The sequence below is a fragment of the Gossypium hirsutum genome, chromosome D13, assembly GCF_007990345.1.
Source record: "Gossypium hirsutum isolate 1008001.06 chromosome D13, Gossypium_hirsutum_v2.1, whole genome shotgun sequence".
Classification (NCBI taxonomy): Eukaryota; Viridiplantae; Streptophyta; class Magnoliopsida; order Malvales; family Malvaceae; genus Gossypium; species Gossypium hirsutum.
Genome location: NC_053449.1, coordinates 543,425 through 565,228, shown reverse-complemented (window position 1 = coordinate 565,228; position 21,804 = coordinate 543,425). Strand labels below are relative to the sequence as shown.

General features: G+C 34.1%; 3 protein-coding genes across 4 annotated transcripts; all 3 read left to right on the top strand.

Moving 5' to 3' along the window:
* Positions 1–1,185: 1,185 nt before the first annotated feature.
* On the top strand, positions 1,186–3,749 carry LOC107935545 (dynamin-related protein 4C). The gene is made up of 2 exons (XM_041109827.1): positions 1,186–3,257; positions 3,342–3,749. The coding sequence occupies exons 1-2, from the start codon at positions 1,449–1,451 to the stop codon at positions 3,510–3,512; spliced, it is 1,980 nt and encodes a 659-aa protein (XP_040965761.1). The 5' UTR covers positions 1,186–1,448; the 3' UTR covers positions 3,513–3,749.
* Positions 3,750–8,622: 4,873 nt separating this feature from the next.
* LOC107935544 (dynamin-related protein 4C) lies at positions 8,623–11,813 on the top strand. 2 transcript variants are annotated; one of them, XM_041109826.1, is made up of 3 exons: positions 8,666–8,793; positions 8,911–11,323; positions 11,408–11,813. In XM_041109826.1, exons 2-3 carry the CDS (start codon positions 9,515–9,517, stop codon positions 11,576–11,578), a joined length of 1,980 nt encoding a protein of 659 aa, XP_040965760.1. In that variant the 5' UTR covers positions 8,666–8,793; positions 8,911–9,514; the 3' UTR covers positions 11,579–11,813. The 2 variants fall into 2 exon arrangements, with proteins under 2 accessions (XP_016723659.2, XP_040965760.1); XM_016868170.2 differs by having other exon boundaries at positions 8,623–8,793; positions 8,911–11,813.
* Positions 11,814–18,735: 6,922 nt separating this feature from the next.
* Positions 18,736–21,299, top strand: LOC121225503 (dynamin-related protein 4C). Its single transcript, XM_041109825.1, has 2 exons — positions 18,736–20,807; positions 20,892–21,299. Exons 1-2 carry the CDS (start codon positions 18,999–19,001, stop codon positions 21,060–21,062), a joined length of 1,980 nt encoding a protein of 659 aa, XP_040965759.1. The 5' UTR covers positions 18,736–18,998; the 3' UTR covers positions 21,063–21,299.
* Positions 21,300–21,804: the final 505 nt, after the last annotated feature.

Here is a 21,804-nt window from a genome sequence, read left to right as displayed (position 1 = left end):
TTATTTTTTTGTTTGTTTTATTGTTTGTTTTCTTAGTGGGTCGGGCAAAAATTGGCTATTACAAACTCAATTGCCAATGCAGGAAGACATGTAAGTTTTTGTGCGCTGAAGCATATTAACCTTCTACTTATGGCTTAAGAGGGGCTACAAGTACTTCTAGAAATTGTATAAAAAAAAGTAGATATTATCAAACATAATCAAACACCAATATTTGTTATCTAATCCACAAAGCAAGATCCAAAGAAAAAAAAGAGAGTAAATATATATTCTTTTAATTTTAACTAATGTTATAAAATTTGATAATTTACTTAAAATATTTCAAACCCAATGCATCCCATTCATAGCAATCATAAATTAACAACAATAATTATGTATCAAACTACATACTTTAACAATTGAAGTACAAAAAATTACACAAAAATCAATATTTACACTAAAAATTGAAAAATAAAAATAAAAATAATTTGAAATCAATTTTTTATCAGTTTAATTTTTTTATATAAAATAAAATGATTAAAGGTTAAAATATCAAAATGAAGCCAATGATCATTTATTTTCAAAATTATGTATACTTTTTATAATTTTATTTATATTTTTTTTTGTAAATTTGTAAAATTTTCCAATTATCGCATTATCACTGAGATAAGTGGAAAATGCAGGTGTTAAATATTGTTTTTTAAGATTGAGCACAGCGGATAACCCCACTAACTCCTTCGTAAGCAAGTTTCAGACAAAGGCAGGCCGTACGACAGACAAACCCAGCCTTATCGTCCTTTTCCATTGATTTCCATTTTCCACGATACAAAATTCCACGAAATTCTTCATGTAAAAACAAAAATCGCTCTATTAAAAATAGAGATAATTGAGTTTCCTCACTCTATTAAAAATAAATGATCAAATAAATTATTACCTCTAGTTACCTAAGAATTTTAACAAATACTCGAACATCGACCTCTCTGCTAGATATTATTTTAATTATCTGATCTACGACTAGATTTTTCTTTCAAATATTTTTAATTGTATTTAATGAATTTGAAAAAAACAAATTATTAATAAACAAAAAAGCTTAATTAATAAAATGATTTTTTTTGTCTTAGAGTCGGTATACGAAAGGGACGAAGTCAAGACTTTTTTTTTTTTAGGCCAAAATTAAATTATATAATTTTAAAGGAGTTGAATAATTTTTAAATCTATCATAATCAACTTCTTCAACAAGCTATTGCTGAGCTAAAAGAAAAACTTCCAGATGTAATCGTATCGGATGATATCGCTTTATTGTTCCTATTTTTGGTGCTTTACCCTATTTTAATTTTCATTATAAAGCCAAACATGCTTCATTGAATTTGTCTTCACTTTAGTTCAAGTTTATTGCTTTCCAACTTCCAACAAAAAAAACCATCTAAAACATCAAGTTTGGCCAATTCCCGTCCTGTCTCGACTTCTAGAAAATGGGAAGCTATGATGAAGCTGATTCAGGGACCATTGGTGTCATCAATGATTATGAAGATTCTCAACCAGCAACTCCTTCTATGGAAGAACCTAAGGTGGTGGGAGCAGCAGCAGTTCAAGCCCCAATTATTTCATCATACAATGACAAAATCCGACCTTTGCTTGACGTCATCGACAGGCTCAGGCTGCTCATGGTGATGAAAGAAGGCATACAGCTCCCCACAATTGTTGTGGTTGGAGACCAGTCATCAGGCAAGTCTAGTGTTCTTGAATCCTTGGCTGGTGTTAACCTTCCTCGTAGCCAGGGCATTTGCACCAGGGTACCTCTCATAATCAGGTTGCAGAACCATGCAAGTCCAAGGCCAGAGCTCTACTTGGAGTACAATGGCAAAACGGTCCCAGTGGAGGAACCCCAGATTGCAACAGCCATAAACATTGCAACGGATGAGGTTGCAGGCCCGGGTAAGAGCATATCTGACATCCCTTTGACTTTGGTGGTGAGAAAAGATGGGGTTCCTGATCTTACCATGGTTGATCTTCCTGGAATTACCAGAGTTCCTGTCCATGGTCAGCCCGACAACATATATGAGCAGATCCGGGACATCATCATGCAGTACATAACACCAAAGGAAAGCATTATCCTTAATGTTCTGTCGGCTACGGTTGATTTTTCAACTTGTGAATCCATTAGGATGTCGCAACAAGTGGACAAGAATGGTGAGAGAACTCTTGCCGTGGTTACTAAAGTAGATAGGGCCCCCGAAGGGCTTGTTGACAAGGTTACTGCAGATGATGTGAATATAGGACTTGGTTATGTTTGTGTTCGGAATCGGATTGGTGATGAATCCTATGAAGAAGCAAGGAAGGAAGAGGCTAGATTGTTCGAAACTAATGCACATTTGTCACGTATTGATAAATCAATTGTGGGGGTTCATGTTTTGGCTCAAAATCTTGTCCGAATTCAAGCTAATGCGATTGCAAAGTGCTTGCCAGAGATTGTTAAAAACATTAGTGCAAAGCTGGATGCAAATGTTTCAGAGCTAGAGAAAATGCCAAAGGCCTTAACTTCTATTGCTGATGCCACTCAAGCTATGATGAGGATCATTCAAGCAGCTAAAGAATCCCTGAAGAAACTTCTTTGGAGGGGGGAATTTGATGAATACCCCGAGGACAACACGAAGCACGGGACTGCTCGGTTTGTTGAAATGCTGAACCGGTTCTCCGATGAGCTTCACAACTGCGAGGAAAGTAATCTATCAAAAGACTTTTTAACAGAAGAGATCAAGGGTTTGGAAGATGCTAGGGGGATCGAACTACCGAACTTCCTTCCCTGTGAAGCATTCCTTCGTATCTTACGGAGAAAAGTCGAGAGGATATCGTATCTCCCTATCAAACTCAGCGAAAAGTATTGGGATTACATAGACGATGTGGTGATGTCTGTTTTGACGCGCCACTCGGAAATGTATTATCACCTCAAGGTATCCGCGAAAGGAGCTGCTCACGACCTTGTTCAAAAGCTGAGGGAGCAATCAATCAATAGGGTGAAAGAGATTGTAGAAATGGAGAAGCTAACAGGCTATACATGTAACCCTGATTACATGATGGAGTGGAATAAGCTCATGAAGCAACAAGACCATTTCATAAACCAAATATCTGGAACAAACATGTGGCCGCTGCCTTGCAGTGTGGATCTCCAAGGTTTAGGGGAAATCCAAATCGAACATCTTAGAAAACACTCGGATGTTTCGATCCTGCAACAAGCTTTCGACCTGAAGATGAGAATGGTTGCTTATTGGAAGGTATTTAAGGTGAGATTGGTTGATTCCATGGCATTGCATTTACGATACCATGTTCATAATCTTGTACACAATGACATTGATGAGATTGTGAAGGAGCTGATGGGACCAGATGGACATGGGATAAAGATGATGCTGGTGGAATCTCCTGCCATTGTTGCAAAGCGTGAGAAGCTTAAAAACAGCATCAAGGTGTTAAAGGAGTCCAAAGATAGTGTGGCCAAGATCATGGATGGGATTGTTGCTTATGATGCTTGCTTGGTTTAATATTTTCACATAAAATTTGGGTCATTATCATGGTTTGCTTATTGCATGTTTTAAGTGTCTGTGTTCTATATATATAGTATAGATTATTAAGGATTGAAGATTATATAATAAGGTCACAACTACTGTGGACGGCAAATTGGGGGTGGGGGTTAGTTTTCTACTTTGTTTTATTTTTATTTTCTTGTGTTAATTTACTGTTGTAAACAATTTATATCTTTATGAAATCTTATTGCTAAATTTTTTTTGGCTTTTTTGTGTACCATGATTGCCATGTTCCAAGCCTTGGTATGCAATCAGCTTTCTGGATTTTTTTTTTAAATACTGATGTTCTCATCTATTAATATAATATTTATATGAGTTTTTTTACATAAAATTTGCTTATCACGCCCATTGTAATCTATGTGTCTACATTTTTACACTGTTGTCTAATTATTAAATACAGATGTTCTCATCTATTAATATAATATTTATATGAGTTTTTTTTTACATAAAATTTGCTTATCACGCGCATTGTGATCTATGTATCTACACTTTTACACTGTTGTCTAATTATATGTCTAAATTATATCATTGACTAACTCGACACCAACTCGATTAGACAAAGTATTAAAAAAATCAAAATTTTAACGATTAATAAATATTATTATAAGGTAGTTTTGCATTTCATACCTTTATATAAACTTTATTTTAAAAAATAAAATAAACTTATAAAAAATATGCAAATGGCAAGTATTCTGTGTAAATTTATCATTATAAATATTACAAATTAAATTTATTATTTTAACCGAAACTTCATTGTTATTTTACATGAATTTTTTTCATAAATCTCGTCTATCACTCTCACCCACCTGGTGTTCTATGTATGGAAACTTTAATTTAAGTGTGATTGAGTTGATGTTACGAATCAACTCGACACTAATTTAATTAGAGAAGTACTAAAAACTCAAATTTTAAACAATTAATAAACATTATCATAGGGTGTTTTTGTATTTTCACACATTTTTATAAAAGTTATAAGGAACAACTTAAACTTAAGGAAATAAGCAAATGATGCGATTTAAACCTTTACATAAGACATCAAGCAACTTAAATCTTTAATTTTTCCGTTTCAATCAAACCTTTATTGTTATTTTATATTAAAATTTTAAATAAAATTGGTCTGTCACTCACGTCATATTCTATATATTGTAACTGAATCAGCGTCACGATTTAACTTGACACCAATTGAATAAAAGAAAACTAAAAAAAATCAAAATTTAAATTATTAATAAATATTGTTATTGAGTATTTTTCGTATTTTCATACATTTATATAAATTTAAATGGTGTTATGTTCAGAAGGCATCAATCATCTTAAATATTTAACTTTTGTATCTATATAGTTATTTAACCATGTGACTAAATTGGTATCATGAATCAACTCGACACCAACTTATTCAGAAGAAGTATTAAGAAACCAAATTTAGAACAGAACATAAAGCTTAATCAAATGTATTTACCTATTTAAATTTCGTACATATTACTTTGTTATTATTATTAATTTTAAATCATATGTTTAATTATTTATTAGATTTTATTTTTAAATGATTTCCATGAGCTTAGCCACAAAGGCATAATTAACTATTATTAATACAAATTATTTGACTAAATATTTTCTAATATCATTCTTCAATTTTCTAACAGATAAAAACAAACATAACTTCAATAAAATATAGATTATTTTATCCAACCCAACATATCACCTATTCCATCAACCAAATTCCATAAAACTAAAAAAATATAGACAAAATGATGCTTCCTCTATAGCCCTTGCCACTCACCTGTGAAACCCCCATTGCCATTGCCACTGCCACTGCCAAATAGCAAAACAAATACCAATCTGCTTCGAAGGCTAAAACCCCTATAACTACTTTACAATAGCCAAATGATTTGCCTTAACAAATGAATCAAAATGGCAAACTTTTTTTTTCCACCATTGCCAGTTGGATAAGGTCCATTGACATGAAACAAAAACCAGAACATCTTCAAGTTCCGCCCTCGATAGCAGTTTCCCTGCTTCATGAAAGCCATAACTTATCGGTCTTGTGCACAATATATGATTGCGGTTAAGTTAGGTAATTGAACTGAAATGTGGGGAAGACTTCGATTACTGTTCAGTTGTGTTTAAGCTCTTGAATCCTCCAGAGTGGTATGGTTCACCATCATCATCAGATGTTTCATAGTACCCATAATCTTCATAGAACTGTAAATTCAACGAAGAAGAGGTGGCAAAAGAGGGGGGAACTAACATAATCAATCGTTACATTCACTGAAGCTAACTCAACTCTAACTAAGTAAACAAAATAAATCTGGGGGAGAACCAACACATGATTTACATAGTGAAACTCGAACTTCAGTGCCCAAAGGTTTCAGAGCCTCAACTGGCAGGGGAATGACTTAGTTTAAGCACAAGTAGATATACAATACGTAAATTTATCTATATTTGCTATGTTTTTTGTGCTCCAAACATATATACAAACCTCATCAAATTTCCCAACCATTGCTGAATCAGCCTCATCATCCACCTAAAGAAAATAACTCATTAATAACTTCGAATATGATGCAAAACTTTGTTCCATTTTGATGTTTGAACAATAGATAAGTTAACTTTCAAGTTAAAAACGAGAAGCCAATAAGCACTAGAACAGCAAATTTTTGACAATTGATTAGGGTGAAAGATTTAGAGAAGCTAATTGTCAGATAAATCACAGCTATCATATATCATCCTTGCTTTTGTGGACAAAACAAGGAAAAGATACTAATTCTAACTGAAAAAATCATTGAAAAGCAATTGTGATGACAATAATTGACAACGATAGGGAGAAAACCGAGTGGCAACATAGATTATGTAAAGATGAGAGGATCATGAGTTCAAAATCATGCATCTTTAGTATGCCTTAGTATGCCCCTATTCATAGTTCTGAATTAAGAATCTACGGAACAAGTTCCATGATCAAATATTCAGAATGTATCAGCATTGCTATGAAAGCACAACAAACAATTTCACCAATTACACCAACAACATATTTAGGTCGCTCTAGAAAGTTTAAATTATACGAAATTAGCATCCATAAACTCTGAATCCCAGTTACCTTTACAATATTTTTATCCGCTTCAGTCATATCCTTCATGTAGGCTGAGTAACATATGGTTTCCTCTCCTATTAAAGAAAATACTCGGGACGATACTCAATACAAAATTACAACAGAAAACTTCCAATGAAAAGTTATGACAAAGTGGGAGGAGCAAGGGACCTATACCTCCTCGCTCATTTTTTCCAAGTTTCGAACGCCTTCCGATCAACATCAACCAAATTTCCATTCTTGTTGGCTTCCATAAAGCTTTCCCTAGGAAACACACCAAACAAAAAGCAAAATTCAATTTACTCTGTACCATTTTCTCACCAACAAACATGAAGGTCAAATACATGTATATACATAAATATAATAAGGGGAGAGAGATTGGTTTTCCTGATTCGAACCTTGAACTTAATGTCAACCAAGAACAAATCAACAAAGGTAATTTTCCATTGAACAAGTGGCATGGTTGACAATATGAAGGTCAAATATGGTTCACAGATCGAATGTAACAAATTATATGGACATACAAATAAAGAAAGTTGTATCTTCTATCAAAAGAATAATAGACAAGCAAACAAGAAGTATTCAAATTTGACAAAATATACATTGTATGCTACAAATACAACTATAAAGCAGATATAAGCAAGTCCAGTATTGTCCCCAGTCGGAGTTTTGTCTCCCGACTTTGTCTAGATCCTTGGTGGGTTTAGAGAGTGAGAACGCCTTGAAGTGCTCAAACAGGTGAAACTAAAGAGTTTTTGCATAGTTTGACTCAATCTTATGACCTATGGCATATATGTCAGTCATGAATTATGTGATGAAGAGCCAAGATAAAATTAAAAAAATAGGGGACAAAGCTAAAATATTTTACGTTAAAATAACTGAAATTAAATTTAAACATTTGAAAAGGGTCTAAATTACAATTGTTCCATTTAAATAAAAGCTAGAAAGGAACTAAATTAAACAATTGACATTTAAGAGGCACTATAATCATAATGATACCATTTAACTAAAAGAGGTCTAAAGCTCTTATCTACCCCTTTAGCTATGCGTTGCATGACATGTTCATCGAGATTTGCCTCAAACACGTTAACATTCACTTAATTTTGTACTAAAATTTATGAAGAGTTACAAAATGATCACTAAGTTATTCAGTTTTGTCTTTTTTGGTTACTGATCATCGGTGGCAACTTTTAATATTCGCATAATATCAACTTTAACCCTCAATATTTATAAATTATGTCAATTTAATCTTGATTCCAGAAATAATTAACTATCAACATTTATACATTGGGTAGTTTGATCTTCTTTTTTCTAGTACAACTTTGTTTTTCTTTACCCTTTCACTTAAAAAGTTAAAAATAAATTTATCAGTTAAATTTGATTAAAAATATATAAAAAATAGGAGCACCCAGAAATCTAAGATAATATTTTTTTCTTTTCTTATTCTTTTAAAATTAACACTAAATGTCACAAAGAAAAGCAAAATTACAAAAAGAGAGACCAAATTATACAATGTGTAAATGTTGAGAGTTAAATTTTTTTTTTAGAATCAAGACTAAATTGATACAATATATAAGTGTTGAGGGTTAAATTTCTATTATTCAAATTTTAAAAGTAGCCACCGTTAGCCGGGTGATCTAAAAAAACAATATTGAATAGTTAGATGAACATTTTGTAACTTTTTATACTTGTGTTACCCTTTATGTAGTTTACCCATAAATTAAATAATTGGGTTTCTTCACTCTATTAAAAATAAATGTTCGAATAAACTATTATCTCTATCCGTTTGTAAAATTATTAAAAGTTACGTAAGAACTTCAACAAATACTCGAACATCGATCTCTCTGTTAGATATTATCTTAACTATATCTAGTCTACCATTAGATTTTTCTTCCAAATGTTTTTAATTGTATTTAATGAATTTGAAAAAAAAACAAATTATTAATAAACAAAAAGCTTAATTAATAAAATGATTTTTTTTTTGTCTTAGAGTAGGTATACGAAAGGGACGAAGTCAAGCCTTTTTTTCAATCTATCATAATCATCTTCTTCAACAAGCTATTGCTGATCAGCTAAAAGAAAAACATCCAGATGTAATCGTTGTCTACGGTGACTACTACAATGCATTCCTGTGGCTTTTGAGCAAAGCTGATCTGCTTGGTAAGTCTGATTTATTTGCATCCATAAGTTTATGTGATCGTACTGTGAATGGTTCTAGTCATGTTCTGAGTTTTCGAAAAATCTCATCTGGTTTTGATCCAACATCATTGCAAAAAGCTTGCTGCGGAATTGGGGAAGACTACAATTCTGGCTTATCAAGTTGGTGCGGAGATCCAAAAGTACCGGTATGCGAAAACCCTAATGAACAGCTTAGTTGGGATGGAGCTCATTTGACACAAAGAGCATATGAGGTAATGGCAACATGGCTTGTACGTGGCATCTATCCGAAACTTCAATGTGAATACATTGTTTCATATAGTTCTGCTGTCTAGTTCCTGTAGGAACTTGTGGGGCTGTTTATGTTTCGAACTTTCTGTCATCGACACACTCATCTTTTGGTTGGTCACGATTTGATTTTGTTCTGTTTCCTCTCTTCTGTCCTTGTATCATTATTTTCTACAATTCAAAGTATAACATAAAGTTTTCCATTCCCATTGTAGCTTCGTTTGCTTGTTTCTTGGGGTTTGGTATAGGATGCTATCGCTTTATTGTTCCTAATTTCGGTGCTTTACCCTATTTTAATTTTCATTATAAAGCCAAACATGCTTCATTGAATTTGTCTTCACTTTAGTTCAAGTTTATTGCTTTCCAACTTCCAACAAAAAAAACCATCTAAAACATCAAGTTTGGCCAATTCCCATCCTGTCTCGACTTCTAAAAAATGGGTAGCTATGATGAAGCTGATTCAGGGAGCATTGGTGTCATCAATGATTATGAAGATTCTCAACCAGCAACTCCTCCTATGGAAGAACCTAAGGTGGTGGGAGCAGCAGCAGCCCAAGCCCCAATTATTTCATCATACAATGACAAAATCCGACCTTTGCTTGATGTCATCGACAGGCTCAGGCTGCTCATGGTGATGAAAGAAGGCATACAGCTCCCCACAATTGTTGTGGTTGGAGACCAGTCATCAGGCAAGTCTAGTGTTCTTGAATCCTTGGCTGGTGTTAACCTTCCTCGTAGCCAGGGCATTTGCACCAGGGTACCTCTTATAATCAGGTTGCAGAACCATGCAAGGCAAGGGCTAGAGCTCTACTTGGAGTACAATGGCAAAACGGTCCCAGTGGAGGAACCCCAGATTGCAACAGCCATAAACATTGCAACTGATGAGGTTGCAGGCCCGGGTAAGAGCATATCTGACATCCCTTTGACTTTGGTGGTGAGAAAAGATGGGGTTCCTGATCTTACCATGGTTGATCTTCCTGGAATTACCAGAGTTCCTGTCCATGGTCAGCCCGACAACATATATGAGCAGATCCGGGACATCATCATGCAGTACATAACACCAAAGGAAAGCATTATCCTTAATGTTCTGTCGGCTACGGTTGATTTTTCAACTTGTGAATCCATTAGGATGTCGCAACAAGTGGACAAGAATGGTGAGAGAACTCTTGCCGTGGTTACTAAAGTAGATAGGGCCCCCGAAGGGCTTGTTGACAAGGTTACTGCAGATGATGTGAATATAGGACTTGGTTATGTTTGTGTTCGGAATCGGATTGGTGATGAATCCTATGAAGAAGCAAGGAAGGAAGAGGCTAGATTGTTCGAAACTAATGCACATTTGTCACGTATTGATAAATCAATTGTGGGTGTTCATGTTTTGGCTCAAAAGCTTGTCCGAATTCAAGCTAATGCAATTGCAAAGTGCTTGCCAGAGATTGTTAAAAACATTAGTGCAAAGCTGGATGCAAATGTTTCAGAGCTAGAGAAAATGCCAAAGGCCTTAACTTCTATTGCTGATGCCACTCAAGCTATGATGAGGATCATTCAAGCAGCTAAAGAATCCCTGAAGAAACTTCTTTGGAGGGGGGAATTTGATGAATACCCCGAGGACAACACGAAGCACGGGACTGCTCGGTTTGTTGAAATGCTGAACCGGTTCTCCGATGAGCTTCACAACTGCGAGGAAAGTAATCTATCAAAAGACTTTTTAACAGAAGAGATCAAGGGTTTGGAAGATGCTAGGGGGATCGAACTACCGAACTTCCTTCCCTGTGAAGCAGTCCTTCGTATCTTACGGAGAAAAGTCGAGAGGATATCGTATCTCCCTATCAAACTCAGCGAAAAGTATTGGGATTACATAGACGATGTGGTGATGTCTGTTTTGACGCGCCACTCGGAAATGTATTATCACCTCAAGGTATCCGCGAAAGGAGCTGCTCACAACCTTGTTCAAAAGCTGAGGGAGCAATCAATCAATAGGGTGAAAGAGATTGTAGAAATGGAGAAGCTAACAGGCTATACATGTAACCCTGATTACATGATGGAGTGGAATAAGCTCATGAAGCAACAAGACCATTTCATAAACCAAATATCTGGAACAAACATGCGGCCGCTGCCTTGCAGTGTGGATCTCCAAGGTTTAGGGGAAATCCAAATCGAACATCTTAGAAAACACTCGGATGTTTCGATCCTGCAACAAGCTTTCGACCTGAAGATGAGAATGGTTGCTTATTGGAAGGTATTTAAGGTGAGATTGGTTGATTCCATGGCATTGCATTTACGATACCATGTTCATAATCTTGTACACAATGACATTGATGAGATTGTGAAGGAGCTGATGGGACCAGATGGACATGGGATAAAGATGATGCTGGTGGAATCTCCTGCCATTGTTGCAAAGCGTGAGAAGCTTAAAAACAGCATCAAGGTGTTAAAGGAGTCCAAAGATAGTGTGGCCAAGATCATGGATAGGATTGTTGCTTATGATGCTTGCTTGGTTTAATATTTTCACATAAAATTTGGGTCATCATCATGGTTTGCTTATTGCATGTTTTAAGTGTCTGTGTTCTATACATATATAGTATAGATTATTAAGAATTGAAGATTATATAATAAGGTCACAACTACTGTGGACGGCAAATTGGGGGGGTGGGGGTTAGTTTTCTACTTTGTTTTTTTTTTTTGTGTTAATTTACTGTTGTATACATTTTATAGCTCTATGAAATCTTATTGCTTAATTTTTTTTTGCTTTTTTGTGTACCAAGATTGCAATGTTCCAAGCCTTGGTATGCAATCATCTTTCTGGATTTTTTTTTAAATACAGATGTTCTCATCTATTAATATAATATTTATATGAGTTTTTTTACATACAATTTACTTATCACGCTTATTGTGATTTATGTATCTACACTTTTACACTGTTGTCTAATTATGTGTCTAAGTTATTGATGCGGAATCCTGGATCTAGACACAAGAGAAACATTAGAAATAAAACGAGAATAAATAAAATTAGTTAAAATAATAATAAATAAATAATAAAAATGATAGATTTGCCTTATGGAACCCTTGGTTAACTTGTAACCAAAAACGCCAATGATTGAGCGGCTCCCTACGAAACCCCTAGAAGAAGAACCTCTAGAAACACCGATGAACGGGAAAGAAATTTGAATATTTGTAACTCCGAAATACCCTCGAAAGTAACAGACTCCAAACTAAATAGCAAGAGAAGAATCACTCTACTCACAAAAATTTGCCTCACACAAATTTGGAAGAAAATAAATTATCTCTTTTTTCATTCTGTCTTCAATGTGTAGAAAGTAAGCCTATTTATAGGCAAATTACAAGTGTAATTGAATCCTAATAAAACTCTTTCAATAGTAATTGAATCCTAATAAATTTCTTTAAAATTATATAAGAAAATAAATAAATAATAATCCAATAAAATTAACTAAATAATAATAATAAGATACATAAAAGATTAATCCACCAATTTATGGGCTTTCACTATTCCAAAATTGGTCCAGTGAATTGCATTCCCGTATTTGTCAACGTCGAACATGAAGACTTAAATTTGTAGCAACAAAGTCTTGGACAAAAGCATTCATTTTTTATTTTAATTGTCGTGCCTTGCTTCGAGTGATTGGACCACAAGGAAAAATAACCCCTTGAGTGTCACCTCCTTGGCTCATATCATTCTCCCCCTCTTCAAGAAGATTCGTCCTTGAATCTGAACCTACATCAAATTCAAAAGGAGAAAGATCAGAAACATTGAAAGTAGCACTAACACTATACTCACCAGGAAGATCAATGCGATAAGCATTGTCATTTATTTTCTCGAGTACTTGGAATGGTCCATCTCCTCGTGCATCAAGTTTATTCTTTCTCTTAGAAGGAAATCGTTCCTTCCTCATATGCACCCATACCCAATCTCCAGGTTCAAACAAGACTTGCTTTCGCCCTTTATTAGCTCGATGTGCATTGGACTCATTCTTTTTCTCAATGGCTTTACGAGCCTTCTCATGGATCTCTTTCACTAAATCAGCTTTCCTTTCACCATCTAAATTAGCAATCTCATTTAAAGGTAAAGGAAGCAAATCTAAAACAGTAAGTGGATTAAAGCCATATACAATCTCAAAAGGAGTAAAACCTGTGGAAGAATGAACAGCACGATTATAAGCAAACTCAACATAGGGTATCCATTCTTCCCAAGATTTAACATTCTTACCTATTATGGCTCTAAGCAAAGATCCCAAAACTCGATTTACCACCTCGGTTTGACCATCAGTTTGAGGGTGGCATGTAGTAGAGTAAAGTAGTTTAGTACCTAACTTACCCCATAACACCTTCCAAAAGTGACTAAGAAATTTTGCATCTCTATCGGAAACGATAGTCCTTGGGATTCCATGTAATCTCACAACTTCACGAAAAAATAGATCGGCAACATGGGTTGCATCATCAGTCTTGTGGCATGGAATGAACTGAGCCATTTTAGAAAATCGATCCACAACCACAAAGATGCTATCTCGTCCACGCTTTGTCCTTGGTAGACCTATTACAAAATCCATTGAAATGTCAGTCCAATGTGAACTAGGAATAGGAAGAGGAGTATATAGACCATGAGGCATCACGGTGGATTTAGCTTGTTTACATGTAATGCAAGTAGAGCAAATTTTCTCAACAAGTTTTCGCATGTTAGGCCAATAAAAATGCTCATGTAAAATATCATAAGTTTTAGTTAAATAATAATAATAAGATACATAAAAGATTAATCCACCAATTTATGGGCTTTCACTATTCCAAGATTGGTCCAGTGAATTGCATTCCCGTATTTGTCAACTCACGAACATGAAGACTTAAATTTGTAGCAACAAAGTCTTGGACAAAAGCATTCATTTTTTATTTTAATTGTCGTGCCCTGCTTCGAGTGATTGGACCACAAGGAAAAATAACCCCTTGAGTGTCACCTCCTTGGCTCATATCAGTTATATCATGGACTAACTCGACACCAACTCGATTAGGCAAAGTACTTAAAAAATCAAAATTTTAACGATTAATAAATGTTATTAGAAGGTGCTTTTGCATTTCATACCTTTATATAAAATTTATTTTAAAAAATAAAATAAACTTATGAAAAATATGCAAATGGCAAGTATTCTATGTGTAAATTTATCATTTTAAATATTACAAATTAAATTTATTATTTTAACCAAAACTTTATTGTTATTTTACATGAATTTTTTTCATAAATCACGTCTATCACTCTCACTCACCTGGTGTTCTATGCATCTAAACTTTAATTTAAGTGTGATTGAGTTGATGTTACGAATCAACTCGACACTAATTTAATTAGAGAAAGTACTAAAAACTCAAATTTTAAACAATTAATAAACATTATCATAGGGTGTTTTTGTATTTTCACACATTTTTATAAAAGTTATAAGGAACAACTTAAACTTAGGAAAATAAGCAAATGATGCGATTTAAACCTTTGCATAAGACATCAAGCAACTTAAATATTTAATTTTTCCGTTTCAATCAAACCTTTATTGTTATTTTATATTAAAATTTTACATAAAATTGGTCTACCACTCACGTCATATTCTATGTATTTATATTATTTTTTAAGTGTGTGACTGACTGAGTTAGTGTCACGATTTAACTTGACACCAATTGAATAAAAGAAAACTAAAAAAATCAAAATTTAAATTATTAATAAATATTGTTATTGAGTATTTTTTGTAATTTTCATGCATTTATATAAATTTAAATGGTGTTATTTTCACAAGGCATCGATCATCTTAAATATTTAACTTTTTACCTATATAGTTATTTAACCATGCGACTAAATTGGTATCATGAATCAACTCAATACCAACTTATTCAGAAGAAGTATTAAGAAACCAAATTTAGAACAAAACATAAATCTTAATCAAATGTATTTAGCTATTTAAATTCCATACATATTACTTTGTTATTATTATTAATTTTAAATCATATGTTTAATTATTTATTAGATTTTATTTTTAAATGATTTCCATGAGCTTAGCCACAAAGGCATAATTAACTATTATTAATACAAATTATTTTACTAAATATTCTGTAATATCATTCTTCAATATATTAATAGAATTTTCTAACAGATAAAAACAAACATTGTCGAAACTATTTTTTTGAAAATAGGGTCGATTTAAATTGTGAAAACGAAAATGGAGTCGCCACCGGTCCTTTTTGTTTAGATGTGATCGGATCACCTCGTAATAGTTGTTTTAACAAAAAAATTCGATTTTATCAAAACAATGATTTTGGTTTACGATATTTTAAGAAATCGGGTCCGGGAGTCGATTACGCAGGAGGAAGGGTTAGCACCCTCAATGCGCCCAAAAATTGGTACCTAATCAATTAATAGATGTCTAAATGTCGAAGATTGAAAACTTTGAGGAGTTTTTTTTTAAAATACGATCCAAAAATAAAACTCGAATAACAAGGGTTGAAATTTAGAATTCTCTTGTTTTGAAGGAATATTACATCCAACACGTTAGGATACAATATTTTAATCCTCGAAACCAAGATTACCTTATAGTTCCCAAAACCTGTACTTTGAAAATTTAAGAGAATATTTAGTGATTTGGTCGAACGAAAAATCGAAACCCAGCACGTTAGGGCACGTTTTCTCAAATTTTCAAACGCTAAATATTACCTTATTTTGAAATTTTTGAATTGGATAAAAATGTACGTTTAATTTATTATTTTTTATAGAAATTGTTTAATACGTAAAAGGAGTTATACATGGCTAAATATGATAGTACAACATTCATTTTAAATAACCATGACGTAATGTTCATAATAAAATGTAACATACCTAACACTAATGTTAACGAATCATAAAGTTAACAAGCATAAACAATAATGAGAATGGTGCCAGTAGTAATAATAATAATAATAATAATAATAATAATAATAATAATAATAATAACCACAACAACAACAATAATAATAATAATAATAATAATAATAACCACAACAACAACAACAATAATAATAATAATAATAATAATAATAATAATAATAATAATAAGAAGAAGAAGAAGAAGAAGAAGAAGAAGAAGAAGAAGAAGAAGAAGGGCAAAAAGTAAAATAACAAGCCAACCTAAAAGGAAAATAAGAAGCAAGTAAATAAATAAACTAATATAAATCTGACTTAAAAAGGGTTGAAATCTACTAAATAAGTAAAAAAAAAATCAAATAAAACAGCCCCCTTTTATTTTAAAAAATAAATAACTAAATGACTAAGGATCGAATTGAAATTGAAACGAAATTCGGGTATAAATTGCAAATAAATAAAACAGGTTGCTATGGGGGCTGAAATTGAATGCGCTTAAAGGCTGGAGGACTGATCGTGCAATATGCCCCAGTCCTAGAGCGCAGCGTTTCAATGCAAAAGACCGCATATGGCCAAAAGGGTAGATTGAAATAGACACAAAATTCGCGGCCCAAATCAAAAAAAATAAAAAGAGTCAAATTGCACTTCAGGCACAAGATGGAGGGACCTCGCGCACAATTTTCCCATTCACTGCAAAAACACTCGGATCCTGTGGGCTGCAGGTCGGGTCACAGGTTGGCCTCCCCAAAACGACACTGTTTTGGCGCCTGGGGAGGCCTGCTGAAACGACGCCTTTTCAATGTCTTATAAAATCAATTTTTTTTTAAACTTAAAAAAAACCCTAAAACTCTCATTTTCTCTACTCTCCCCTCACTTTCTCTGATTAGCAGAGAGCGCCGCCGCCATGGTCGACGGGCAGTGGCGAAAGACGGGGCTTTTAACCCCCTTTTAAGTCCGGTGGACGGTACCGGTGATGAGAGGCCGAAAGAAAAAGGAGGAATCTAACCACCCCTTTTAGCTCGACTCCGACGACGGCAAAGGGACCTCCGTCAACAGGGCCACGCGGCGGTTCCAGGTAAGGTTTTCCTTTCCTTTTCTTTATTTTGATTTTTATTATAATTATTTAAAATGGATTTGTAAAAAATAAAATAAAAGAAAATAGATAAAGAAAAGAAAAGAAAAACAAGAAAACGTAGTAGAAATAGTAAAGGGTCAACCTTTTAAGATTTCTATTCGGCTTTTGATTTCTAGTGTGTGTAAAAAAGTTACAAAGAGGATACTTCGGCTTTTATAGCCAAGTTACAAGACTCATAAGTTATATTTTTTTGTCGTTTTGTTATTGTTTCTACCGTCTTGCATTGATTTCTCTTTGCAAGAGGTCTGACGCGCGTGGAAGGCCAACGATTGGCTAGCAGCGGTGGTGGTGTGCGTGAGGGAGCTTGGTTCTTGCGGCGCTGGAGGCTTGGGGGCTAGGGTTTGCTCCTTTCTGCTGCAAATGTTAATGCTGTTTGGGCTAAGTTTTTTTTTAAAATTTTTGGGCCTGTTGGGTTTGTTTAATTTTAGGCCTGGTTTTGTTTGTTGTAATTTTGGGACTTTATTTTTTTGTTTGTTTTATTGTTTGTTTTCTTAGTGGGTCGGGCAAAAATTGGCTATTACAAACTCAATTGCCAATGCAGGAAGACATGTAAGTTTTTGTGCGCTGAAGCATATTAACCTTCTACTTATGGCTTAAGAGGGGCTACAAGTACTTCTAGAAATTGTATAAAAAAAAGTAGATATTATCAAACATAATCAAACACCAATATTTGTTATCTAATCCACAAAGCAAGATCCAAAGAAAAAAAAGAGAGTAAATATATATTCTTTTAATTTTAACTAATGTTATAAAATTTGATAATTTACTTAAAATATTTCAAACCCAATGCATCCCATTCATAGCAATCATAAATTAACAACAATAATTATGTATCAAACTACATACTTTAACAATTGAAGTACAAAAAATTACACAAAAATCAATATTTACACTAAAAATTGAAAAATAAAAATAAAAATAATTTGAAATCAATTTTTTATCAGTTTAATTTTTTTATATAAAATAAAATGATTAAAGGTTAAAATATCAAAATGAAGCCAATGATCATTTATTTTCAAAATTATGTATACTTTTTATAATTTTATTTATATTTTTTTTTTGTAAATTTGTAAAATTTTCCAATTATCGCATTATCACTGAGATAAGTGGAAAATGCAGGTGTTAAATATTGTTTTTTAAGATTGAGCACAGCGGATAACCCCACTAACTCCTTCGTAAGCAAGTTTCAGACAAAGGCAGGCCGTACGACAGACAAACCCAGCCTTATCGTCCTTTTCCATTGATTTCCATTTTCCACGATACAAAATTCCACGAAATTCTTCATGTAAAAACAAAAATCGCTCTATTAAAAATAGAGATAATTGAGTTTCCTCACTCTATTAAAAATAAATGATCAAATAAATTATTACCTCTAGTTACCTAAGAATTTTAACAAATACTCGAACATCGACCTCTCTGCTAGATATTATTTTAATTATCTGATCTACGACTAGATTTTTCTTTCAAATATTTTTAATTGTATTTAATGAATTTGAAAAAAACAAATTATTAATAAACAAAAAAGCTTAATTAATAAAATGATTTTTTTTGTCTTAGAGTCGGTATACGAAAGGGACGAAGTCAAGACTTTTTTTTTTTTAGGCCAAAATTAAATTATATAATTTTAAAGGAGTTGAATAATTTTTAAATCTATCATAATCAACTTCTTCAACAAGCTATTGCTGAGCTAAAAGAAAAACTTCCAGATGTAATCGTATCGGATGATATCGCTTTATTGTTCCTATTTTTGGTGCTTTACCCTATTTTAATTTTCATTATAAAGCCAAACATGCTTCATTGAATTTGTCTTCACTTTAGTTCAAGTTTATTGCTTTCCAACTTCCAACAAAAAAAACCATCTAAAACATCAAGTTTGGCCAATTCCCGTCCTGTCTCGACTTCTAGAAAATGGGAAGCTATGATGAAGCTGATTCAGGGACCATTGGTGTCATCAATGATTATGAAGATTCTCAACCAGCAACTCCTTCTATGGAAGAACCTAAGGTGGTGGGAGCAGCAGCAGTTCAAGCCCCAATTATTTCATCATACAATGACAAAATCCGACCTTTGCTTGACGTCATCGACAGGCTCAGGCTGCTCATGGTGATGAAAGAAGGCATACAGCTCCCCACAATTGTTGTGGTTGGAGACCAGTCATCAGGCAAGTCTAGTGTTCTTGAATCCTTGGCTGGTGTTAACCTTCCTCGTAGCCAGGGCATTTGCACCAGGGTACCTCTCATAATCAGGTTGCAGAACCATGCAAGTCCAAGGCCAGAGCTCTACTTGGAGTACAATGGCAAAACGGTCCCAGTGGAGGAACCCCAGATTGCAACAGCCATAAACATTGCAACGGATGAGGTTGCAGGCCCGGGTAAGAGCATATCTGACATCCCTTTGACTTTGGTGGTGAGAAAAGATGGGGTTCCTGATCTTACCATGGTTGATCTTCCTGGAATTACCAGAGTTCCTGTCCATGGTCAGCCCGACAACATATATGAGCAGATCCGGGACATCATCATGCAGTACATAACACCAAAGGAAAGCATTATCCTTAATGTTCTGTCGGCTACGGTTGATTTTTCAACTTGTGAATCCATTAGGATGTCGCAACAAGTGGACAAGAATGGTGAGAGAACTCTTGCCGTGGTTACTAAAGTAGATAGGGCCCCCGAAGGGCTTGTTGACAAGGTTACTGCAGATGATGTGAATATAGGACTTGGTTATGTTTGTGTTCGGAATCGGATTGGTGATGAATCCTATGAAGAAGCAAGGAAGGAAGAGGCTAGATTGTTCGAAACTAATGCACATTTGTCACGTATTGATAAATCAATTGTGGGGGTTCATGTTTTGGCTCAAAATCTTGTCCGAATTCAAGCTAATGCGATTGCAAAGTGCTTGCCAGAGATTGTTAAAAACATTAGTGCAAAGCTGGATGCAAATGTTTCAGAGCTAGAGAAAATGCCAAAGGCCTTAACTTCTATTGCTGATGCCACTCAAGCTATGATGAGGATCATTCAAGCAGCTAAAGAATCCCTGAAGAAACTTCTTTGGAGGGGGGAATTTGATGAATACCCCGAGGACAACACGAAGCACGGGACTGCTCGGTTTGTTGAAATGCTGAACCGGTTCTCCGATGAGCTTCACAACTGCGAGGAAAGTAATCTATCAAAAGACTTTTTAACAGAAGAGATCAAGGGTTTGGAAGATGCTAGGGGGATCGAACTACCGAACTTCCTTCCCTGTGAAGCATTCCTTCGTATCTTACGGAGAAAAGTCGAGAGGATATCGTATCTCCCTATCAAACTCAGCGAAAAGTATTGGGATTACATAGACGATGTGGTGATGTCTGTTTTGACGCGCCACTCGGAAATGTATTATCACCTCAAGGTATCCGCGAAAGGAGCTGCTCACGACCTTGTTCAAAAGCTGAGGGAGCAATCAATCAATAGGGTGAAAGAGATTGTAGAAATGGAGAAGCTAACAGGCTATACATGTAACCCTGATTACATGATGGAGTGGAATAAGCTCATGAAGCAACAAGACCATTTCATAAACCAAATATCTGGAACAAACATGTGGCCGCTGCCTTGCAGTGTGGATCTCCAAGGTTTAGGGGAAATCCAAATCGAACATCTTAGAAAACACTCGGATGTTTCGATCCTGCAACAAGCTTTCGACCTGAAGATGAGAATGGTTGCTTATTGGAAGGTATTTAAGGTGAGATTGGTTGATTCCATGGCATTGCATTTACGATACCATGTTCATAATCTTGTACACAATGACATTGATGAGATTGTGAAGGAGCTGATGGGACCAGATGGACATGGGATAAAGATGATGCTGGTGGAATCTCCTGCCATTGTTGCAAAGCGTGAGAAGCTTAAAAACAGCATCAAGGTGTTAAAGGAGTCCAAAGATAGTGTGGCCAAGATCATGGATGGGATTGTTGCTTATGATGCTTGCTTGGTTTAATATTTTCACATAAAATTTGGGTCATTATCATGGTTTGCTTATTGCATGTTTTAAGTGTCTGTGTTCTATATATATAGTATAGATTATTAAGGATTGAAGATTATATAATAAGGTCACAACTACTGTGGACGGCAAATTGGGGGTGGGGGTTAGTTTTCTACTTTGTTTTATTTTTATTTTCTTGTGTTAATTTACTGTTGTAAACAATTTATATCTTTATGAAATCTTATTGCTAAATTTTTTTTGGCTTTTTTGTGTACCATGATTGCCATGTTCCAAGCCTTGGTATGCAATCAGCTTTCTGGATTTTTTTTTTAAATACTGATGTTCTCATCTATTAATATAATATTTATATGAGTTTTTTTACATAAAATTTGCTTATCACGCCCATTGTAATCTATGTGTCTACATTTTTACACTGTTGTCTAATTATTAAATACAGATGTTCTCATCTATTAATATAATATTTATATGAGTTTTTTTTTACATAAAATTTGCTTATCACGCGCATTGTGATCTATGTATCTACACTTTTACACTGTTGTCTAATTATATGTCTAAATTATATCATTGACTAACTCGACACCAACTCGATTAGACAAAGTATTAAAAAAATCAAAATTTTAACGATTAATAAATATTATTATAAGGTAGTTTTGCATTTCATACCTTTATATAAACTTTATTTTAAAAAATAAAATAAACTTATAAAAAATATGCAAATGGCAAGTATTCTGTGTAA